The sequence below is a fragment of the Neoarius graeffei genome, chromosome 4 (assembly GCF_027579695.1).
Source record: "Neoarius graeffei isolate fNeoGra1 chromosome 4, fNeoGra1.pri, whole genome shotgun sequence".
In the NCBI taxonomy this organism is placed as follows: domain Eukaryota; kingdom Metazoa; phylum Chordata; class Actinopteri; order Siluriformes; family Ariidae; genus Neoarius; species Neoarius graeffei.
The window spans coordinates 115,696,116-115,721,700 of record NC_083572.1 but is presented as its reverse complement, the minus strand read 5'-3'; the positions used below and the strand labels follow the sequence as shown (position 1 = coordinate 115,721,700).

Sequence of the window (25,585 nt, the reverse complement as noted above, 5' to 3'; positions counted from 1 at the left end):
ATGCATTAATGTTCATATCTCATTATGACACAATCAGGTGAAATGTGAATAAATAAAGCTGTAAACATGTCAAATCGCTCCTTTCAGAGATGGACCTCCTGTTTCATGCGTCCCTGATGGAGTAAGGATATCACAAAACCTTCATGAATTTGTAATATAACCAGAACGACATTTTACCGTGTGTGAAAGTCAAAGACAAAATTCCATAAGAACAGCTTTGGGAAGATTTTCTCCTGCAACATTATTCCTGAGGAAGAGCTGAAAATGTACATTTCTACTTTATAGTCATGGAATTTAAACATTTAACCACAAACCATCTGGACTTACAGTTCCATTCTGAGTGAAAAACACTGGAGAACTTTACAGTGGTCTGGGGTTGGTTGAAGTCGCAGGAGGCAGGAGGGAACGTTGGGGGTGTAAAAGAGTGTGATAGTGTGTGTGAGGTCAGCTCTAATAATACTGATCAGCTCTGTTCAAAGACATCTCACCATGTCATTCTGGAGTAAGTAATGAAAGTGGTGTGGCAGAGGTGTGAGTGTGTATACAGGGTGTGTGTGTGTGAGATGGGTGTGTGTTTGCTGGATTTCCTGGAGTTTGGTGTTCATCTGCTCTCCTGGAGTCTGCTGATTGGACTGGCGGTGTTCATCTGGCAGTACAATCGCACAAAGATTCATGATGGCAGTGCAGTAAATGGTATGAGCAGTGTGTGTGTGTGTGTGTGTGTGTGTGTGTGTGTGTGTTTCCAGGCCAATCTGTTTGTCTATATTTAACTTAGTTGGAGTTAGTGTTGTGATTGTACAGTAGAAGTGCATTACAGTGGGGTTTTATCTGTGTGTCTGCTTGTGGATCAACTTACTTGGTAAGACAGACAGACAGACAGACAGACAGACAGACAAATGACCACATGACAACATATTGTGGTGAAACAGCTGTTTAGTGTAGACAGGACAGTGACTATTATAATGAGCTGGACCTTCTCCTGCTCGATCATGTGAATGAATTCAGGAGTAAATACTTTTGATAATATGTCCCTGTATACATTATACCTGTATTTCCTGTATACCTTTAAAAAATGGAGATTCCAAATACAATCATCGAGAAAACTACAGCATGTTCCTGACCCACATCCTGAACTTGATCTTTGATCCTTGATCCTAAAGAACTTAGAATATTACACATTTGGTGTCAGACCACTCAATTTTAAAGTGAGTAAAAGTACTGGAACGGCTAGTCCTAAAGTAAATAACACTTAATATTTAGTTACATATCCCTTATTTGCAGTAACTGCATCAATCCAGTGACCCACTAACATCACCAAACTGGTATATTCTTCTTCTGTGATGCTTTTCCAGGCTTATAGTGCAGCTGCTTTCAGTCATTGTGTGTTTTGGGGGGGTTCTCCATTACTCTCCTCTTCAGGAGGTGGAATGCTGCTCGATTGGGTTCAGGTCTGCTGATGGACTCGTCCAGTCTAAAACCTTCCACTGTTCCCCCTGATGAAGTCCTGTGTTGTGTTGTAGTGTGTCTTGTATCATTGTCTTGCTGTGTGATGAAGCTCCTCCCAATTAGATTGGATGCATTTCTCTGTAAATTTTCAGACAGAATGTTTCGGTAGATTCTGAATTCATTCTGCTGATACCGTCATGAGTTCCATCATCAATAAAGATCAGTGAGTCTGTTCCAGAAGTAGGCATGAAGCCCAAGCCATGACAGGATCTCCACTGTGCTTCACCCATGAGCTCGTATTCCATTACATTACATTACATTACATTACATTAAATGGCATTTAGCAGACACTCTTATCCAGAGTGACATACAAGTGAAACTACCTCCACCAGGTACAAGAAGTGCTGAACTTGTTCGAGTGCCAACTGAACAAGTGACAGAATAACATCTCATCTCATCATCTCTAACCGCTTTATCCTGTTCTACAGGATCGCAGGCGAGCTGGATCTTATCCCAGCTGACTACGGGCGAAAGGCGGGGTACACCCTGGACAAGTCGCCAGGTCATCACAGGGCTGACACATAGACACAGACAACCATTCACACTCACATTCACACCTACGGTGAATTTAGAGTCACCAGTTAACCTAACCTGCATGTCTTTGGACTGTGGGGGAAACCGGAGCACCCGGAGGAAACCCACGCGGACACGGGGAGAACATGCAAACTCCACACAGAAAGGCCCTCGCCGGCCACGGGGCTCAAACCCGGACCTTCTTGCTGTGAGGCGACAGCGCTAACCACTACACCACTGTGCCACCCTGACAGAATAACAGTGAGTGTAATATTCTGTTGAAATACCAATACTCAAACAGCCAAGAAAACAAACCAACTGGACATATGAACTGACTATTGCCACTTTTCCACTACAAACGCAGCTGAGTCGGGCTGAGCCGTGCCGTGCCGAGTCGAGCTGAGTCGAGCTGAGTGGGGCTGTTGGAGTTGCATTTCGACTACAACCGCACTGAACCGTGCTGGCTGGAAGTGGGTGGACACATTGGGTGGAGTTAGCGAAAGTGGGTGGACGTCATGTGATGTCGTTAAGCAGCGCAAACAGTGACATCAGTGACAGTGGCGGAACAAGTCAGAGTCGGGCCGGGGGCGGGGCAAATGACCGGGCCCTTTATTAAAGCTTATCATAACATCATTTTAGGCTACAAAATGTCTGCAACTGCGGTGTTTACCAATTTCAACACTACCGGGTGCAACTATGTTATTTAGTACATCAAGTCCTTCAAACGAACATGTAACTCAGAAACAAAAAACATTAGGATACTGTACATGGCTCATAATAAAACATCAATAGCCTATACTGCGCACATTATTTGAAGGGCATACGAATGAGCGCTCAGAGGTTGCAACGGTGACAGGAAGAGTCAGAAATAAAAGGAGGGCGGTGCAAACCTCACTGAATGCACTGTGTTTACCAATTTCAACACTACGGGGTGCAACTATGTTATTTTGTACATTAAGTCCTTCAAACGAACATGTAACTCAGAAACAAAAAAACATTAGGTGACATACTGTACATGGCTCATAATAAAACATCAATAGCCTACTGCGCGCATTATTTGAAGGGCATACGACGAGCCTTGCGCTCCGTGAACTCGTCCACGATGCTCTGTATGTCACTGATTCAGTGAGCTTTTAAGCGGTAGTCTCACGACCCGAATAGTAAACAATAAACATGGAGGACATGGAGTCGTTAGTGTTGCTGGTCTTGGTGCTGTGGCTTGTTGTCACCGACAACGCCAACAGATACTGGCAAGAGCGTATAGATGAGGCGAGGCGCATAAGGCTTCAGAAATTCTCGTAATTCGTAATTATTATTCTTCCGGGTTTGCGGTGTTTACAGATCCCAGCGCGCTCGCGGGGCGTGTGTGGGCATGTGAGGACACTCCTCCTCACCAATCAGTGCACAGGGGAGTGTCTGCTCATGCCCCCAGCCTCAGTCGGCTCGCTTTGGCTCGCTTCAGCCCCACTCCAAAACGGTGCGAGTTTTAGGGGCTAAGCAGGGCTGAAGCGAGCTGAGTCGTGCTGGTTTTTGGTAGTCGAAACACGAGCCGTGTCGGGCTGAAGTGAGCTGAAGCGAGCTGAAAAAGGGTAGTGGAAAAGGGCCATAAGAACAATTAAATAAAAAAAACTCCAACGGCTAACCCCAGGATAGACCGTACACACCCAGGGTTGGTCAGGACTGATACACAGTTACACAGTGGGCAGGGAAGCAGGGGAGAGGTGCAGCCTGAAGAGGTAGATTTTCAGTCTATGCTTGAAGATGGTCAGGGAGTCAGCAGTTCTGACCTCAATGGGAAGGTCATTCCACTAACAAGGAACCAGAACAGACAGTAGTCTTGAGCGGGCTGGGCAGGAGTGGAGAGGAGAAGGTGCCAGGTGACCAGTAGTCGCAGAGCATAGGGATCTGGCTGGTGTGTAGGAGCAGAACAGACTCTGGAGGTATGCTGGCTCTAACCCCTTCAGAGCCTTGTAAGCTCGCACCAATGTCTTAAATTTGATACGAGCTGTAACAGGTAGCCAGTGCAGGTTGGCAAGCAGAGGGGTGACATGGGAGGAACAAGAGAGATTGTAGACGAGGCGAGCTGCAGCATTCTGGATGAGCTGCAGGGATGTGATGGCAGAAGCTGGAAGGCCATCAAGGAGAGATTTGCAGTAGTCCAAGCGGGAGAGGATCAGTGCTTGAACCAGGAACTGAGTAGAGTAGGTGGTGAGGAAGGGGCGGAGCCTTCAGATGTTGTAGAGGAGGAACCTACACGTATGTTTTAGATCATGAGCAGATACTTTCTTTTTCCACACTTTGATATTTGCATCACTTTGGTAGAGGTTAAGTTTTGTTCTAGAACTTTGGTGGATCATCTCTGTATTTCTTTGTGATTTCCAATCTGGCCTTCTAATTCTCACTGCTGATAAGCACAACTTTATTCATCACGCACTTGTGATGAATAAAGACAGAATGTTTCTGTAGACTCTGAATTCATTCTTCTGATACCATCATGAGTTCCATCATCAATAAAGATCAGTGAGTCTGTTCCAGAAGTAGGCATGAAGCCCAGAAAAATATGATGAGTGGTTTAATGTCAAGATTCAAGACTCAAGAGACCTTTACATTCATATACATGTACACAGTGCACTGAAATACTGTTTCCCTCCCTGTAGTGCATTTATAGAGGAATAGAAAATTACAGAACAAGGTACATAAATATATATCTAAGTAAACATCTAGTTTTCTAAACACACACACATTATATATATATATATATATATATGATATTACACAGTGGTGTGAAAATATGAAGTTTATCTTCGATCTTCGAGTGGTGAACGTATATATCGTGAATGAGTGAAATATTTTCAACACAAGAAGATAAACTTCATATCTTCAAGCCAACGTGTGATTTTCTTTTTATTATATCAACACATTCACAAACAAAAAGTTCCCAAATTTATCAAAACAATTCATCAGTTTCTTGAGTATGGGGCACCCGCATGATCATCAGGACTAACCCAATCTCAAGCGGACAAACTGGAAAGAATCCAGAAGCGGGCGTGCCGTATTATTTTAGGGAACGCTTACACAGGCTACTCTTGTGCACTGCAAAGCCTTGGTCTTGTGGCATTAGCAGAGCGAAGGGAGCAGCTCTGCCTCAAGTTCACAAGGACATTGCTGAAGTCTGAATACAGAGATTGGCTGCCATCGACCAGGCTTCAGGTCTCAGGCCATGTCACGAGAAACAGTCAGAATCTGAACTGCCCCAAAACAAGAACAAACCGATATAGTAACTCTCCTATTCCGTACATGTGCAACCTGCTCAATAAGTCTGGGGAATAATTTCCATCAGCAGCAAGCCGCAAATATTTTCCATGTCGTTAACACTTCTCTGTTTTCAGACGATTGAAAAATTAAGTGCAATTGATGTATACATATTATTTTATTTAAGTTATGTGGATTTTATGAATGTGTTAATCATTGTGTGTAAGGGGTATAGTGTAAGAATCTTGCTACTTTTAATTACGAATGTTACGAGATGTGCAATATCGTTAGGCGTATAAGTTTTTAATTTTTAAGTCTGTAAATTGAAAGTAATTCAGTGGCGACTTCACTGCGAATTTCAATAAAGACATCTTGAATCTTGAATCTTGAATCAATTTCCTCACGAGTGACAGATAGAGATTTATGTCAAGGTTTTCGTTCTCCATGTCCTGGATGGAGCTCGGATGAAAAATACCAGTGATGTACTTCCCAGTAAAACACTCATGTTTATGTAATACATATACTGTACATATACACTTACTGGCCAGTTTATTAGGTACACCCATACACCTGCTCCTTTATGCAGTTCTCTAAATCAGCCAATCTAGGGTTAGGGTTCACTTCAAACATCAGAACGGGGAAAAACTGTGATCTCACAGTGTGACTTTCTGTCACTGTGGTCTGGGTGTTGGTTTGATCCAGATGGACTGGTTTGAGTATTTCAGAAGCTGCTGATCTCCTGGGGGTTTCACACACAACAGTCTCTAGAGTTTACACAGAATGGTGCAGAAAACAAAAAACACTGAGTGAGTGAGCGACAGTTCTGTGGGTGGAAACAAACGCCTTGTTGATAAGAGAGGGTCAGAGGGAAATGGACAGATTGGGTCGAGCTTTTTTGCCAGGAAGGATATAGTAACTCATATAATCACTCTTTACAACCGTGGTGAGCAGAAAAGCATCTCAGCATGGAACAGCAGAAGAACACATTGGGTTCCACTCCTGCAACCAAGAACAGGGATCTTAGAACCAACAACACGTTCCTATTAAAGTGGCCAGGGAGTGAGTGTGTGTGTATATATACATATATATATATATATATATATATATATATATATATATATATATAGAGAGAGAGAGAGAGAGAGAGAGAGAGAGAGAGAGAATTTTTTTAATTTACATTTTTTTTCTATTTTTGTTTTACTGGTTTACTGACAACATGTGTTTTGGTGTTGATGGGCACATGCATATTTACATAATTTTTCTCTCTTTTCTCTTCCCTTCCTTAGTTTTTTATTTTCTTCTGGTTTTATTCTCTTTTTCTCTCACTCTCTTGGGAATGGCTTTCATAGCCCCAAAATTAGAACTCTGTACATTGCTAACACTATTTTAGTTCAAGAAGCAGAGCAGTGATGGGTTAAAAAAGAAAAAGAAATAAATGTTTATACTTGGGGTGGCACGGTGGTGTAGTGGTTAGCGCTGTCGCCTCACAGCAAGAAGGTCCGGGTTCGAGCCCCGTGGCTGGCGAGGGCCTTTCTGTGCGGAGTTTGCATGTTCTCCCCGTGTCCGCGTGGGTTTCCTCCGGGTGCTCCGGTTTCCCCCACAGTCCAAAGACATGCAGGTTAGGTTAACTGGTGACTCTAAATTGAGCGTAGGTGTGAATGTGAGTGTGAATGGTTGTCTGTGTCTATGTGTCAGCCCTGTGATGACCTGGCGACTTGTCCAGGGTGAACCCCGCCTTTCGCCCGTAGTCAGCTGGGATAGGCTCCAGCTCGCCTGCGACCCTGTAGAACAGGATAAAACGGCTAGAGATAATGAGATGAGATGAGATGAGATGAGATGTTTATACTTATTATTACATGAACAACATCTTTTAAGTTTTAAAGCAGTATGTAATGATTAGTGTAAGATCACACTCATTAGCACTCAATAATAAGTATAGGTAATCATATGGGGCCGAGTAAAATTAAGGATTAATTTCACGAGTGATTTCAAAGTTTTGAAAATTGCCTGAGTCACGAAGCGATGAGGGCAATTTCAAAACTTTGAAATCACGAGTGAAATTGATCCTTAACTATACGAGGAACCATATGATTACTTGTTTATAATATATAGGGCCAAATTCATATACAGTACTTCGGAAGCCATTCAAGTTCACAACATTTGTCATTCACGTTTTCTGAACCAACCGGGGCACAAGACTATCCTGCACATTTGAATCAGTTTCTAAAGCGTCTTTCATCATGACACGGCAACACGACACGAGGATTTTGAAAGTGGTTTACAAAATTTTATTGGAACTTCTTTACAAAAGCCTGCATTACTTTAAGAGAGTCTGGTTCATAGTTTTCCTCATTTTCTTTCCTCACTTCTGCATAAACCTGTGATGGCACCTTGTCTAACTCACAGCATTCATACGCCACTAGAGAGTTGTTTATTTGTCTTTCTGCGGCCCGTTTTTTAAACACGGAAAGCCAAAAATTCATACTTTTTTGGTATTTTCATTTTCGCTTGCAGCTTTCAATTGGTTTATCATTTCTTCGTCAAATATAGCAAAACGCGGTATTGCTGAGTCAGCAGAGTCAGCCATTTTCTCATTCATTCATCTCATCTCATTATCTGTAGCCGCTTTATCCTGTTCTACAGGGTCGCAGGCGAGCTGGAGCCTATCCCAGCTGACTACGGGCGAAAGGCGGGGTTCACCCTGGACAAGTCGCCAGGTCATCACAGGGCTGACACATAGACACAGACAACCATTCACACTCACATTCACACCTACGCTCAATTTAGAGTCACCAGTTAACCTAACCTGCATGTCTTTGGACTGTGGGGGAAACCGGAGCACCCGGAGGAAACCCACGCGGACACGGGGAGAACATGCAAACTCCGCACAGAAAGGCCCTCACCGGCCCCGGGGCTCGAACCCGGACCTTCTTGCTGTGAGGCGACAGCGCTAACCACTACACCACCGTGCCGCCCTGTCAGCCATTTTGTTGACAAAATTTGCTAATTTTTGTAACCGTAACCAAGCAACGAACTAGCCAATAGTATTTCAGAAATACAGCTCCGTGTTAAGGAAAAAAGCCCTCCTTGACTGACCAATCAGAATTGAGTAATTTGTCCCTATGTATAATAATAATAATAATAATAATAATAATAATAATAAAGACTAATCAAGTGTAAATTTATCTTAATACGGAGATGTTTATGTTGTAGCTGGAAAACATGTTTCTGAAAATTCTACAAATGGTGACATCACACAGCACGGAGATAAGTGTGTGTGTGTGTGTGTGTGTGTGTGTGAGTGCGCGTATATTAGAAGATAAACTCTGATGACTGTTCCTGCTCGAATGTTGGTTCATTAAAATGACTCTTCAGTTCTGTGAGTCGACTCCCAGTGCTCCATTTGAATCACAGAGCTGACTCAGTGAGTCGACTCAGTGATCTGAATCACCAGTTACACGTCACTCCACTGGATTTTACCTGAGAGCCAACTTTAAGACTATTAAAATGTTTATACATGAAGAAACATTTTTTGTTTGGTTTAATAGATAATTGTTAGCTCAGTTAGCTAAATGTTGTTATAATCTGATAAATTACTGAGGTAACTCATTAACTGCTCACTGAAGCAGAGTTTTAACCTGCAGAACATCATTATCAGTGCTGGATTTAAAACTATAATTACATTATCTTTACTGTACTCAAAGTAACTGAAATAAATGTGTGGAGTTAGCATGTGTCAGCCAGCAGTGTGGTGTTATACCGCTGATGATATTATAAAAGCTCAATCATGTTGTCATGGTAACGTTTGAACTAATCTGGTACAGGCTATTTTTTTCTTGACTCGACACTTGCAGAATGTTTACTGAGTTTATATAATGAACAAGTTTACAACATTTGACTCCATGATGAGACTATTAAAGTTCTGAGGCACGTGGTGTGTGTGTAATTTCATATTGTGTATTCACAGGGTACTGTGTGTGTGTGTGTGTGTGTGTGTGAGAGAGACTGCATGCCAGCAGGAGGAGGGGCAGGAGGGTGATACAGTGTCCCCCATGTCCAGATTCATTACTGTCCCCACCAGAGCACAGAGGCAGAGCGAGACTAGTTCCACTCATTTTCCACCACCTTTCTGTTCTTTCTCTTTCAGATCCAGGACGGTTCTCCACAATGCAGTCGGCACACGTAGACCCCAGCAAGACGGGTGTGGGGAAGGCCATCGCTGTACTCACCTCCGGAGGAGACGCTCAGGGTGAGTGTGTGAGGTGTGAGGTGTGAAGGCGTGGTCACCTGTGGACGACTGACTGGGGAAATGGAACCAGGTGAAATAAAATGTGTGTAGAAGGTAAATAGCTTTAACTTTCAGATATCTGTGTATCTACAGGATGTGCGTTCAGATGGACATGAGGATGTTTACTGTGTCTCTGTACAGCTGGTGCAGGAAAAAAGTGTGTGTTGTGTTTGGACTCGATCTCATAAACAGATAAAATATATTCACAGGATAAAGAAAGATGTGACTTTGTACATCTGTTCATTTTACAGAAAATAATTTATATGAATAAATATCAGATTATATCAGTCCGATCTTACTTTTAGTCTCATAAAGAGGTTTTACAAGAAAAAACATACACATTAAAGAAGAAAAACTTTCTTGTGCTACAAAATTGGTCTATAATTTATTTAACATTGTTTACAGAAAAAAATCATTTACAGAACAAGGGGCGGCACGGTGGTGTAGTGGTTAGCGCTGTCGCCTCACAGCAAGAAGGTCCTGGGTTCGAGCCCCGTGGCCGGCGAGGGCCTTTCTGTGTGGAGTTTGCATGTTCTCCCCGTGTCCGCGTGGGTTTCCTCCGGGTGCTCCGGTTTCCCCCACAGTCCAAAGACATGCAGGTTAGGTTAACTGGTGACTCTAAATTGAGCGTAGGTGTGAATGGTTGTCTGTGTCTATGTGTCAGCCCTGTGATGACCTGGCGACTTGTCCAGGGTGTACCCCGCCTTTCGCCCGTAGTCAGCTGGGATAGGATCCAGCTCGCCCATGACCCTATATAATGGATAATGGATGGATGCGTGGATCACTGACAGAACAAATTTACCAAAAACATTAGATCACAGTAAAAATTAATCTATGTTGTGATAAAAGTATTATTATTATTTACAATGAATATTAATAATATATGAACATTTATTTAATTAGTGTGAGAGTGTGAGCGCTGCTACTATGATACTCATCTAAAATCCACCAACAGGATGATGGTAAACTCGCGGCACAGCGACAGTAACTGCGATGGAGAAATGTAAAGGAAATGTGCTCATGGACAGACAGAATCTCTTCCTCATCTCGAGCTCGCTGTGCAGAACGTGTGTTTATTTTCTGCAGCAGCTGATTTCAGGATCACGATGATTGATGACGTGAACAGAACGTAGTGGTGGTGTTTAATCACAGGCCTATCGTCAGAGGATCTTCACTTTAACATGGCACGGCGACTCATGCCATCACACTGACTGTTACAGAGCTTTATTAGTTTCATCTCACACAGAGTGATGAGGAGTTCTCTCAAAAGAAGGCTGAAATCACACTGATTAAAACCAGATTAAGTTAATAACACGGCAGTGATAACGTTAATGTTATCAACTACTTATATACTTACCAACCCCCTGAGAATGAAAAGCAATAGATCAGATTGTGTGATGCAGCCACACCCTTCTAGGGGGGTCTGGGGGCATGCAGGGAAGATATTGAAGAAAAAAAAAGGTGCAAAATGGTGCATTCTCCTGCATTCTGAGTGCTGTATTTGAAGAAAATTGATGGAGAAATCAGACTGACGTATTTCACAGAATGCTGCTTCTCACCTCGCCTCGATGCTTTGATGCTGATGATCTGATGACCAAGTTGCTTGACCTTGTTGTCACAGCAAATCTTTTTTTTTTCTTCAGAGTTTCATTGTTTGTGATCACCAGAGTGTGTTTGGGCTTTACACATACTGGCGTGATTTGTTGTAACACATGATGTCATTGCTGATTGGCAAGAACCATAACAAGAACCAATGGAATTGGCGGCACGGTGGTGTAGTGGTTAGCACGGCCACCTTCACAGCAAGAAGGTTCTGGGTTCGAACCCAGCGGCCGGTGAGGGCCTTTCTGTGTGGAGCTTGCATGTTCTCCCTGTGTTTGCGTGGGTTTCCCCCACAGTCCAAAGACATTCTCATCTCATCTCATTATCTGTAGCCGCTTTATCCTGTTCTACAGGTTCGCAGGCGAGCTGGAGCCTATCCCAGCTGACTACGGGCGAAAGGCGGGGTTCACCCTGGACAAGTCGCCAGGTCATCACAGGGCTGACACATAGACACAGACAACCATTCACACTCACATTCACACCTACGCTCAATTTAGAGTCACCAGTTAACCTAACCTGCATGTCTTTGGACTGTGGGGGAAACCGGAGCACCTGGAGGAAACCCACACGGACACGGGGAGAACATGCAAACTCCACACAGAAAGGCCCTCGCCGGCCCCGGGGCTCGAACCCAGGACCTTCTTGCTGTGAGGCGACAGCGCTAACCACTACACCACCGTGCCACCCCAAAGACATTAGGTTAGGTTAATGTGGGACGGCCTTGGGCTGAGGTGCCCTTGAGCGAGGCACCGAACTCCCAACTGCTCCCCAGGCGCTGTTAGCATGGCTGCCCGCTGCTCTGGGTATGTGTGTGTGTGCTCATTGCTCATGTGTGTGTGTGTGTGTGTGTTCACAGCTTCAGATGGGTTAAATGCAGAGAGAAAATTTCACAAGTGTGTGATGAATAAAGTTGTGCTTTCTTCTTTCAATAGTGCGATACAGTTTAGATTCAACATCATTATCGCGCTGTTCCACTGGCTCTCAGCTTCACTTAAAGTGAGTCAGCCTTTCGATTTCATAAAATCAGTGAAATTTAGTTGCGTCTGAAATGTGGTGATTGTGATATCTGTTTATTTCTGTAATATCTCACAAAATATCAGGCCATTCTGTGGCTGGGAAGTTATTTAATTTGAGGGGATTAAAACAAATAATGTGCATGAAATCGCTCGCTTGGCGCAGTCAAGCAGACAGAGGAAGTCCGTGTGCGCATTAGATTAGATTAGATTAGATTAGATTAGATTAGATTAGATTAGATTAGATAAAATTTTATTGATCCCTTTGGGAGGGTTCCCTCAGGGAAATTAAGATTCCAGCAGCATCATTACAGATAAACAGAGAAAAGAAATAGAGAAAACTTCTAGATAAATTAAAATAAATTAAGAAGTCAAGTCAAGTCAACTTTATTGTCAAATATGCTCTACATGCTCGACATACAGCACAGATGAAATATCAGTCCTCTCTGACCCACTGTGCAAACTGGCAATGCAATAAATAAAAATAGAATAATTGAAAAAAAAAAACAATATAAACAGTATAAACACTCTAGATAGGAAACTAGACAGACTAAACACTCAAACAATATAAACAGTATAAACACTCTAGATATGAACTTGACGTAGACTAAACACTCATATATGCATACACACACACACACACACACACACACACACACACACACACACACACAAATTGGTACAAATAACCAAACAGTGAAGGGCACTTGAGGTAAAGCAGGTAAACATGAAATAAGCAGAATAAACAAACTAGCAGCTGTTAAGGTGAGGTAGTGCGGAATAGTGCAAATGAGCGAGGTAAAGTGAGATGTGCGGCCCCTGAGTTCAGTGTGTTAATGAACGTTGAGAGAGTGTGTGTGTGTGTGTGTGTGTGTGTGTGTGTGTGTGTGTGTGTGTGTGTGTGTGTGTTGGGGGGGAAACTGTGAGGGTGACATGTCAGATGCTGAAGGGGGGGCGGGTGTGTGTGCGAGCAGAATCTGTGGCAGGGGGTGGGGGGGGAGGGGCAGAAGAGGGAGGGAGTTGAGCCTCCTGACCGCCTGGTGAAAGAAACTGTTCTTGAGCCTGCTGGTTTTGGCCCGGAGACTCCGCAGTCTCCTCCCCGATGGCAGCAGGCTGAAGAGGCTGTGAGATGGGTGGGTAGTAGTCTGGCTAACGCGACTTCAAAGCTCTCCGAGCATTTGGTCTGGCCAAGCTATTAAGCCAAACCGTTTCCCAGAGCCCGTGGTTGACCCGCCTCCCTGAAATGCCTCAGTTTGCTACTGGTCGAAGCCAGAAAAGGCTGTGACGAAGCTTAAACCAATCACATCACTCTTTCCTCTGACGTATGTGACGCGACGGGGCTAACTGGTAGATTAAACTCTTACCGAAGCCGGTCGGGAGCAAGGCGAAAACGTCCTTCCTTTCAATAAATACCTCCAGGGCTGCTCTTTGCTCCATTTTCAATGAGAACTTCCCGTTGAATGCTTTCAATACAGCATCTACCGCTGTGTTAAAGGCTTGCCGCTGCTCCATGTTTGTGATGTGAATGAAGCGCTTCCGGCATAGATTCTGTAAACAATCTATGGCTTCCGGTAGCAGTTCTACTACATCACTGCCTTGAACACGCCTCTACCCAGGGCCGTTGGAGATGCTCAAAGTTGATTGGTTCCTGATTTTTCGGGAGCTTGGAAATGCTGTAGATAGCCTGCCTGGCCAGACTAAGCTCGGAACAGGCCCTCGTGTTGCCTCACGCTTAGGATGGGCGGGCCCAGGCTAGGTGGGTGGGGTCACCTGCAATCCTGATAGCTTTGCGGGTGAGGCGGGAGTTATAGATATCCATTAGAGAAGAGAGAGACACCAATGATCCTCTCAGCTGCTCTCACGATGCGCTGCAGAGTCTTGCAGCAGGACACGGTGCAGGCGCCGTAACACACGGTGATGCAGCTGGTCAGGATGTTCTCGATGGTGCCTTTGTAGAATGTGTGCATGATGGGGGCCGGGGCTCTTGCTCTCCTAAGTTTGCAGAGGAAGTACAGACACTGTTGGGCTTTTTTGGCCAGTGATGCGGTGGTGTTGCTCCAGGACAGGTCTTCAGAGGTGTGTACACCCAGAAACTTGGTGCTGCTCACCCTCTCCACTGCAGCACCATCGATAGATAGTGGAGCATGCTGGGTGTGCGCTCTCCTGAAGTCCACAACAATCTCCTTCATCTTCTCCACATTCAGACGGAGATTGTTGTCCTTGCACCACATGGCCAAGCGGCTCACCTCACTCCTGTAGATTGCCTCATCGCCATTGTTGATGAGACCCGCCACAGTCGTGTCATCCGCAAACTTAATGAAGAGATTTGAGCCGGATGTTGGTGTGCAGTCATGGGTCAGCAGAGTGAAGAGGAGGGGGCTTAGCACACATCCTTGGGGGGCCCCCGTGTTCAATGTGATGGTGCTGGAGGAGTTGCTGCCAACCCGTACAGTCTGTGGTCTCCCCGTCAGGAAGTCCAGCAGCCAGTTGCACAGGGAGGTGTTGAGTCCCAGCTGGTCCAGTTTATGAATGAGCTGCTGAGGAATGATTGTGTTGAATGCTGAGCTAAAGTCTATGAACAGCATTCTGAGTCTCCAGGTGGGTGAGGGCTGAGTGGAGGGCAGTGGAGATGGCGTCATCGGTCGAACGGTTGGACTGATATGTAAACTGGAAAGGGTCCAGGGTGGGGGGGAGGGCAGACTTAATATGCCACATGACTAGTTGCTCAAAGCACTTCATGAGGATGCATTCATGAGACAGCACTGGCCTTGGCCAAGGCCATTGCTGGGAAAACCATTTCCCCTTGAGATCACTGCTGTTAGACTCTCATATTCCTCCCCCCTCTTCCCGCGGTCGCTGCTTCACCCCCAGTGTGACAAGCGGGTGCATGACCAAAAAGGACATCTCTCCAAAAGGAGAGATGTCACCAGTGGCTAGCCAAGTCTCTGTTAAAAATAAAAAGTCCAGCATACGAGATGACATAATGTCATTTAAAATAAATGTCTTATTTGATAGAGACCTAGCATTGAACAGAGCGAATTTGGCGTTAAATGAGTCCGATCATTGTGTAGTTACTGCCGGTAAAATCCTGTGGAATGTCAGGGAACGCAGGTTTTTAACGTCGGCTCCACCATGGGAAGCTCTGTTTACAGGGAGGGAGCGTGACGACCAGTGGACAGGGATATAGTTAATGGGAGGCAGAGGCACAGGGAAGTGGCTCGACGGTAATGTTGTAAGGTTTCCATAATTTACGCCTCCCTTTCTGAATACTGTAGACAAAGGACAAGTTGACATTGTGGATATTTGGGTGGGGCTGACACCCGAGGATTCTGTATAACAACAGACTTTGCGATGAGAACCTCTATGTATGTAGCGAGGCCAGTGAGCGATGGAAAGGTCGATGCACAGGCTGTAAACATCCACATTTAGACAGAGGGATGACGAGTTCATTTTTAGCAGTTCGGCTGGCATATACGATAAGCCCATGGCCACACACTGGGTTAGGGAACACTCAATAGTAACGCTACATAAAATCCACAGCAATTGGCAGAAAAGTTTGAGGCTACTCCAACTTTCAGCGCCAGAACACATCTTGAAAACTCCCCATAAAATGATAGGTTAGCTAACTATACACAACCACATTTTAACCTCGATAGGCCATCAACCTGAGCACACAGACTAACATAAGTCAGTGAGGGCAGTGGTGATTACCAGCACTGGCTAGCGCAAACCCGAGCACAAACATGAGAAAGGGGAAACTTACACATGCCTATGCCAAGCAGTCTGAGTTTGTTTGCAGCTGAGACGGCTTGAGTTAGGCCGGTGTAATCGTTGGCATTACCCACAGGAGAGAAAGCAAGTTCCAGCCGAAAGTAGTAATCCAACATTTATTTAAATTGGTACAATGATAGTAATCCTAGGTTAAGTGATGTCCATTTAGTATACGTCCGTAAAAAGTCAGTAGATCCAAGTAGACTCCAAACAAAGTTTACAGCAGAGGATCAGGTCCAGCGAGGAGCGGCAAACAGATACACCAGCGTACACTCCTGGAAGCAAATCAGACCGGTGACAGTCTCGTCACTCAAAGGATGACAGATGACGGATGGCAGTTCCATCATTCTGTCGCTAAACGAACAGCTGATCACACCGAGGTGCTCGCTGAGCGCCGATATTTATTAGTTTGGTCCTGCGTTTCCTTTCTTTCGTATATAACATAACGTCTTTTCTTCTCACTTTCCATTACTGTGGTCGGTCTTTCACGTTTCATTCGCACACTCACGTCCTCCATTTTTCTCTCCTGTTTCAAATTTGTATCCCACAATGCTTTGTGTGAACGGGGAAAGCCCACCACGTGATGCATGACGTAATATCTTGAATTGGGTCATGGGGAAGCAGGAAAAAATAGTGGAGAATTTAAAGCCACATGGCTCGAAATTCATTAATTGTTCTATTTAAAAAAAAATAAATAAATTTGGAAGTCTATGATTCTAATTCATGAGCTTTTGGTCACTAAACAAAAATAATTGGGTGTCAGGGAAAATTCTTTTTATGATCTACACTTGAAAAATCTGAAATGCAGTCTACCTTTAATATGACTATTTGACGCTGTAGACTTGTCTCCCATGTGCCGAAAACAGATGAAATGAGATCAGAAGAACGAATCCAACAGGGTTCACTGATTATTCTGTAATGCGGTAGTTTTTAGAACTAAAATCCGTGGGTGGTATTCACCTGTCAGAATCGGTAGCCTACTGCATGAATTGGCCAAGTTGGCAAGTTATGTACTTAATGCGTCTCTGATTATAATGAACGAACGAACACTGCTTTAAACACCAAACGTCTACAGTCAGTAATCAATAACAGTCAAATTCATTTCTATGAATTTTTTATCATGGTGGTTAGAGGATTGTTATTATTATGATTATGATTATTATTATGATTACTATAATAGTAGTAGCAGTTGTATACACTAATGCAGCACATTTGATCGATCCTTTAAGTGTTTATACTGTATTACTGAAAGATAATGTAGAAGAAATGAAGTTAAAAACAGTAATAAAACACTTGCTTTTTGAGTTTGACCTTTTAATTAACCTTTAGAAAGACCTCTGACTTTATCTGCTATCTGATAACCACCAAAATACACTCTCTCTCTCTCTCTCTCTCTTTCTCTGAAGGTTGGTATATTTAGGGAGATGACCTTTGCCAGAGGTTGCAGTTGAGAGGTGGATATTGAGGTTCACTTTGCACTCGTGTCACTCATGACTCTCTCGGGCTGTAAATGGGGAATGGGTTTGATTTTTGGCTGTGTGTGTGTGTGTGTGTGTGTGTGTGTGTGTATACTTTGCATTTGAGCATCAAACCTGATCTTCTGGTTGGGCCCATTCTGGCCAAGGTTGTAAAGCATGATGAGAACGTCATACACACTCTCTCTCTCTCTCTCTCTCTCTCTCTTTCTCTGTATTTTGTGAGTTTTATTCTTCGATAATAACAACTGAGTACACCCCCACTCTACTCATTCACAGGTGTTTCTGTATTGTGACGATTCTCTACACTGTAGAACAAAACTGAAGGCATCAAAACTATGAAATAACATCTGGAACATATATGGAATTATGTGGTAAACAAAGTGTTAAAAAAACAATATGTTTGACATTTTAGACCCTGCAGTGGATCCAATGTTTATTTTGATGACTCTGTACACTATTGGCATTCTCTTAACCAGCTTCATGAGGGAGTCACCTGGAATGCTTTTCAATTAACAGCTGTGTCTCGTCAAAAGGTCATTAGTGGACGAGTTTCTTGCCTTCTTAATGCGTTTGAGATCAAACAGTAAATAATAAAAATACAGTAAATAGCCCAATTCCACAACTGCAGTAATCCGTATTATGTCAAGAACTGAACAACTGAGTAAAGAGAAACGACATCCATCATTACTTTAAGACATGAAGTGATTTTTAATTCTCATCTCATCTCATTATCTGTAGCCGCTTTATCCTGTTCTACAGGGTCGCAGGCGAGCTGGAGCCTATCCCAGCTGACTACGGGCGAAAGGCGGGGTTCACCCTGGACAAGTCGCCAGGTCATCACAGGGCTGACACATAGACACAGACAACCATTCACACTCACATTCACACCTACGCTCAATTTAGAGTCACCAGTTAACCTAACCTGCATGTCTTTGGACTGTGGGGGAAACCGGAGCACCCGGAGGAAACCCACGCGGACATGGGGAGAACATGCAAACTCCGCACAGAAAGGCCCTCGCCGGCCACGGGGCTCGAACCCGGACCTTCTTGCTGTGAGGCGACAGCGCTAACCACTACACCACTGTGCCGCCCGATTTTTAATTCATAAAAATAAATAAAAAACATTGGATTAGAAGGTGTGTCCAAATTAGTACTGTATTTGCACACACAGGTTTCTGCATCCTGATCTCTTACTCATCATGGGAATCTGTGCACATTCTGATTGGTTGGGCAGCAGTGTTTAAATAATAATGATGGGGTTAGACTTGATATACATACATTATTTTTATTTATACCTGCCCACTTTATCTTATAATGAACCCATAAATATATGGAGGATATTGAATGGTTGTGTGAGGATATGGAGTTTATCTTTGAGTGGTGAATGTCAATTTCTTCAACATGAGAAGATAAACTTCATAACTTTGCGCCACAGTGTAATGTTCTTTATATTATATGGACACATCCACAAAAAAAATGCAAGTTAATAAAAGAATTTTAATCTTGAACCGGTTTGCCATTTTGATAACGCACATCTAGTCAGCAAGGAAACACTGGGAGTGACATCATCGGAGTGAAATATCAGGAAATATATCACTCAGTCCCAGATGTATTTCATATGAAAAATGCAAGTTTTTCAACACGAGAAGATAAACTTCATATCTTCAATCTAACATGTGATTTTCTTTTTATTATATCGACACATTCACAAACAAAAAGTCCCCAAATTTATCAAAACAATTCATTGATTTCCTCACGAGTGACAGATAGAGATTTATGTCACAGTTTTGATTCTCCATGTCCCGGATGGAGCTCGGATGAAAAATATCAGTGGTGTATTTCACACGAAAACACTCGTGTGTTAGGGTTTTGCTGGGATTCGAACCTGGTTCGTTGGTGTGATAATCCAGCAAACCCCCACTAGGCCACCAGGGGGATGACTCAAATGCAGAGGCGTGAGGCGGAAGTAGAAAAAGAATCAAAAGGTTTATTTAAACTATATACACTATATACAGGGCAAAACAAAAGACAAAAAAAACCAAAGAGTATAATCCAAAAGAAAAGCAAAGTGCAAAAATTCAAAAGCTAAGAAGATCAAAAAACACAGTACAAAGGAAACTGGAGATAAACATAACAGCACAAAGACTCCGTGACAAGAGGACTGAACTCAGGGGTATAAATAGACAAACTAATTAAGGACACAGGTGAAGATAATTAGGCAATTAACACAAACACAAAACACAGGAACAGTGGCGGCCTCTAGAGGCCAAAATAAACACGACATGAAAAGGAAATAACAGCGGCCTCTAGAGGCCAAAACAGTCCTAGTCCTAACAGGACCCCCCCCTCTAGGAGCGTCTCCTGACGTTCCCAGGGCGATCCGGATGGGCCGAATGGAAGTCCCGACATAGTTCTTTATCAAGGACATCCCGAGCAGGAACCCAGCAGCGCTCCTCAGGACCATAGCCCTCCCAGTCCACCAGATATTGCAACCCGCCGCGGACCCGGCGGGAGTCAAGCAGGTGATTCACAGTGAACACAGTCTGCCCCTGGAAGATGCGGGGGGGTGGGGGGTTCCTAGGGGCAGGGGCATACGTAGATGTCAGTACGGGCCGTAACAGGGAAACATGGAAAGTGGGGTTGATCCTCAGAGTCCGGGGCAACTGGAGCCGGTAGGAGACAGGGTTCACCCTGCGCACCACCTTGAAGGGGCCAATGTAGCGAGGAGCAAGCTTGCGGTTCTCCACCCGCAGTGGAAGGTCCTTAGTGGACAGCCAAACACGCTGCCCAGGGCGGAAAGCGTGTGCAGGTCTTCTATGGCGGTTGGCCTGAGTCTGGTTGGTTCTGGAGGTCTGTATGAGGGTCTTCCTGACCTTGCTCCAGGTCTTGCGACACCGTCTCACATATTGGTTGACCGAGAGCACCCCCGCGTCCTCCTCCTGGTCCGGGAACAGAGGTGGCTGGAACCCGAATTGGCACTGGAATGGCGACAGCTTGGTGGCCGATGACTGCAGGGTGTTGTGGGCGTACTCCGCCCATGGCAGCCAGGTGCTCCACGATGTCGGGTTATCCATAGCCAGGCCTCGCAGGGTGGTTTCCAAGTCCTGGTTGAGCCTCTCCGTCTGACCATTGGACTGTGGGTGAAACCCAGAGGAGAGGCTGGCAGTGGCTCCGATGACCTTGCAGAACCCGTGCCACACTCGGGAGGAGAACTGGGGCCCTCGGTCTGAGACGATGTCCTGTGGAAGACCAAAGACTCGGAAGACATGATTAAACAAAAGTTTCGCAGTTTCAAGAGCAGAGGGGAGTTTGCACAGTGGTATGAAGCGGCAGGCCTTGGAGAATCTGTCAACTAAGACCAAAATGACCGTGTTACCTTGTGACTCAGGGAGACCCGTGATAAAGTCGACTGCCACGTGGGACCAGGGACGCCGGGGAATGGTCAGAGGATGCAGGAGACCCTGGGGACGCTGTCGTGGGTTCTTGGTTCTGGTGCAAACCTCACAGGACAGGACAAATGACCTTACTTCCTTCTCCATGTTAGGCCACCAGAAGTGTCTTTTCAGGAAGTCCAGGGTCCTCCGAGCTCCCGGGTGGGCGGTGAGAGGGGAAGAGTGACCCCACTGGAGAACCTTGGCCCGGGCTTGATGTGGGACGTACAAGAGGCCTGGTGGCCCCGTCCCAGGACCGGGGTCCTGGCGTTGGGCTCGTCGGACAGCCTCCTCAATACCCCAGCGGACAGGGGCCACAATCCGGGACACAGGGATAATAGGCCCGACTTCATTCTCCCTGTTAGTGGCAGAGAACAGTCTGGACAGTGCGTCAGGTTTGGTGTTCTTGGAGCCGGGGCGGTATGAGAGGGTGAAGTCAAACCGACTGAAAAACAGGGCCCACCTAGCCTGTCGAGGGTTCAGTCTCTTGGCTTGCTGGAGGTACTCCAGGTTCTTGTGGTCAGTCCAAACCAGGAATGGATGTTGTGCTCCCTCCAGCCAGTGCCTCCACTCCTCAAGGGCCAGTTTGACCGCTAGCAGTTCTCGATCCCCCACATCGTACCGGGACTCAGCAGGACTCAGGCGGTGGGAGAAGTAAGCGCAGGGGTGCAGCTTTCCTTCCGAACGTTGAGAGAGCACCGCGCCGACACCACTGTCCGAGGCGTCCACCTCCACGATGAATGGTTGGGAGGTGTCCGGGAGAACCAGAATGGGTGCCGTGCAGAAGCGGTCCTTGAGGTCTTTGAACGCCTTTTCTGCCTGAGGAGACCAGCCATAAGATCCACCTGTCCCTTTGGTGAGGTCTGACATGGGTGCTGCCACAGAACTGAAGTTCCTGATGAACTTGCGGTAGAAGTTAGCGAATCCTAAGAACCGCTGAACCTCCTTAACGGACTTGGGAGTAGGCCAGTCCCGGACGGCCAGGGTCTTGGCAGGGTCCATTTGGAGTTGGCCTGTCCGTACAATAAATCCCAGAAAGGAGACCTCGGGAACATGAAATTCGCATTTCTGGGCCTTGGCGAACAGATTGTTCTGTAGCAGCCTCTGGAGAACCTGGCGGACATGGTGGCGGTGCTCCTGCACGGTCTTGGAAAAGATAAGGATGTCGTCGAGGTAGACAAAAACGTATAGGTTAATCATGTCCCTTAAGACGTCGTTGATTAGGGCCTGAAAAACAGCTGGTGCGTTGGTGAGTCCGAAGGGCATCACCTGGTATTCGTAGTGCCCAGACGGGGTGTTAAAGGCAGTCTTCCACTCGTCTCCCTGTCGGATACGGATGAGGTGGTATGCGTTCCGTAGGTCCAACTTGGTGAAGACGGTGGCGCCTTGGAGCAGGTCGAAAGCTGTGGACATCAGCGGAAGGGGATATCGGTTGCGCACAGTGATCTTATTCAGGCCCCTGTAATCAATACATGGTCGGAGCCCCCCATCCTTCTTGCCGACAAAGAAGAAGCCGGCTCCAGCAGGTGAAGTGGAGGGTCGAATAAACCCAGAGACCAGGGCATCTTTGAGGTATTCCTCCATGGCCTTGCGTTCTGGCTGAGAGAGTGAAAACAGTCTGCCACGAGGAGGGGTAGTCCCAGGGAGCAAGTCGATGGCACAGTCGTAGGCCCGGTGCGGAGGAAGAACGGCGGCCCTGCTCTTGCTGAATACCTCCTTGAGATCCCAGTACTCTGTGGGAACTTGAGATAACTCGGTGAGATCAGGGGGCTCGGCAGGAGACACAGGAGAGCTAGAGGGCAGACAAGAGGCATGGCATGCAGGGCCCCATTCCACAACCTGGCTTGTTACCCAGTCTATGCGAGGGTTGTGGCGAGTAAGCCAAGGAAGGCCTAGAATAACTGGGAACTCAGGTGAAGGAATCAGGTGCAGGGATATTTCTTCCTTGTGACCTTGAGACTGGAGGAAAACTGGAGAAGTAACTTGGGTGACTCTTCCATCACCTAACGCTTGGCCATCGAGGGCAGACACAGACAGTGGGACTTCAAGAGGTGCAGTCGGAATATTGATGCTTTGGGCGAAGTGAATATCCATAAAGTTCCCAGCCGCCCCTGAGTCTATCAAAGCTTGACAAGAGTGGACAGACTCACCCCAGGAGATGGAGACCGGGATGTAGATTCCTTGGCCAGGGAGTCCGGGAGAGAGGGTAGGCCCCGTCACAACCCTCCCTCGGCTGGACGGGGCGGTCCTTTTCCCAAGAGTTCGGGACATGATGCTCGGAAGTGACCAGGCTTGCCACAGTAGATGCAGCACTTGTCCCTCCTTCTGCGCTCCCTCTCAGATGCGGAGAGGCGAGTACGACCCACTTGCATGGGTTCTGGACAGTCACTGAAGGAGGTAGACGGTCTCCAGGTAGAGGTAGGGAGGCTGGGGGGGCTCAAGGCTTGGTGGCGTTCTCTCATCCTGTTGTCCAGACGAATAGCATGTGAGATGAGGGTTTCGAGGTCACTTGGGCATCCAATAGAGGCCAGACCGTCCTTGATGGGGTCAGACAGACCATGGTGGAAGGCTGACACCAGGGCAGTCTCGTTCCATCCACTTACTGCTGCGAGTGTTCGGAACGAGATGGCGTAATCTGCAACGCTTCCTCCTTGCCGGATGGACATGAGCTTTCGGGCTGCGTCGGTACTGATGTCTGCCTGATCGAAGACCCGAAGCATCTCTTCAGAAAACAGCTGGAAATCAAAGCACTCAGATCCCTGTCTTTGCCAGATAGCAGTAGCCCAGGCTCGCGCCTTACCAGCTAATAAGGTGATCACAAAGGCAATCTTGCGGCGATCCGTAGTGTAGGTGGTAGGCTGAAGCTCAAAGGTGAGTTGACACTGGGTAAGGAACTCTCGGCACTCACTGTGCTTGCCGTCATACCTCTGTGGTGCAGGAAGGCTGGGTTCGCGAGGTGAAGAAGGCAGCATTGCAGGAGGCACTGGAGCAGGAGTGGGAGCTGGATCAGGAGCAGGAACTGGATCAGGAGCAGGAGATGCAGGCAGAGATGTCAGCTGTGCCAGGGTTTTCCCAATTTGCTGAAGCAGTTCCTCGTGGCGAGCGAGGGCCTCACGTTGGCTGGTGAGCGTACGTCCATGAGCGTCCATGGTCGCTCCGAAGCGTGTCAAAGCTGCCATAATTCCCTGAAGGTTGGCCGGGTAGACAGTTGAAGCAGCCTCTGCTGAGTCGGTCATGACGGAGTCTTTCTGTTAGGGTTTTGCTGGGATTCGAACCTGGTTCGTTGGTGTGATAATCCAGCAAACCCCCACTAGGCCACCAGGGGGATGACTCAAATGCAGAGGCGTGAGGCGGAAGTAGAAAAAGAATCAAAAGGTTTATTTAAACTATATACACTATATACAGGGCAAAACAAAAGACAAAAAAAACCAAAGAGTATAATCCAAAAGAAAAGCAAAGTGCAAAAATTCAAAAGCTAAAAAGATCAAAAAACACAGTACAAAGGAAACTGGAGATAAACATAACAGCACAAAGACTCCGTGACAAGAGGACTGAACTCAGGGGTATAAATAGACAAACTAATTAAGGACACAGGTGAAGATAATTAGGCAATTAACACAAACACAAAACACAGGAACAGTGGCGGCCTCTAGAGGCCAAAATAAACACGACATGAAAAGGAAATAACAGCGGCCTCTAGAGGCCAAAACAGTCCTAGTCCTAACATCGTGTCTGTGTGATATAAACAAATATGCATTTAAACACTGATAAGAGAGTTCTAGGGGTCCAAGCATAGAGTGGAATTATTATTATTATTATTATTATTATTATTATTTAATTTGCATAGATGTGATGAGTAGTCCAAACTGTAAGTCATAGAGACATGAAATTTGGTCAGTAGGTCATGCATCATCCTGCTCTTCAGACAAACAAGATAAACCTGATTTGCCAAATGGTGGCGCTATAGGATAAGGTTTTACTTTTTGATCCATATCTCATGAACCGTGTGCTCTACAAATAAAATTCACATCCCTGGTTTCACTGGGTCCCCCCCCCACACACACACACACACATACACAAAACAAACAAACAAACAAACAACAACAACAACAACAACAAGCGCCATTAAGCTCCGCCCACTACTCAGTGGAGTGTCAGTAATTATAAGAAACATCTTGACGTTTGCAAACAATATGATCACCAAATGTCAATCAATTCTAATGAGGCGGAGCCTAATTTACTCCAACAGCTGTAAGTCATGACTGCAGTAAACGCAGCTTGTTACATGTTACTCAGAAACCGCAAAGAAACTCCTCTGTCCTGAAGACATCGGAAAACTTAAAGTTCCAGTTTCATCTCTGACTGTTACACAGTGCTGACACTGGAGACTCCTTCCATCAGCGTTACATAAATAAACATCTTACAGAACACTGCACACATCACTGTTTATTAATGTGTGTGTTCTAACAGGTATGAATGCTGCCGTTAGAGCTGTGGTGAGAGTTGGCATCTATACCGGGGCTAAAGTCTACTTCGTACACGAGGTATAACACACACACACAATTTATCAGTTTTAAACTACAACTAATTATCGTGTGTATGTGTGTGTGTGTGTGTGTGTGTGTGTGTGTGTCGTGTGTGTGAATAGGGTTATCAGGGTTTAGTGGATGGAGGAGACCACATCTGTCCAGCCACGTGGGAGAGTGTATCCATGATGCTGCAGCTGGTAAT

The 25,585-nt window shown here is 45.7% G+C and overlaps 1 protein-coding gene across 2 annotated transcripts in view; it reads left to right on the top strand.

Moving 5' to 3' along the window:
• The first annotated feature begins 563 nt into the window (after positions 1-563).
• The window catches only part of pfkmb (phosphofructokinase, muscle b), a 59,519-nt gene continuing 34,497 nt past the window's right edge, over positions 564-25,585 (top strand). The window contains exons 1-4 of one of the 2 annotated variants that reach the window (XM_060920266.1): positions 564-693; positions 9,419-9,520; positions 25,325-25,398; positions 25,503-25,580. In XM_060920266.1, the coding sequence (XP_060776249.1) occupies positions 564-693; positions 9,419-9,520; positions 25,325-25,398; positions 25,503-25,580 (384 nt within the window). Of the gene's footprint in view, positions 694-9,418; positions 9,521-9,578; positions 9,603-25,324; positions 25,399-25,502; positions 25,581-25,585 lie in introns of those variants that run through there. The other variant, XM_060920267.1, reaches the window with a different exon arrangement.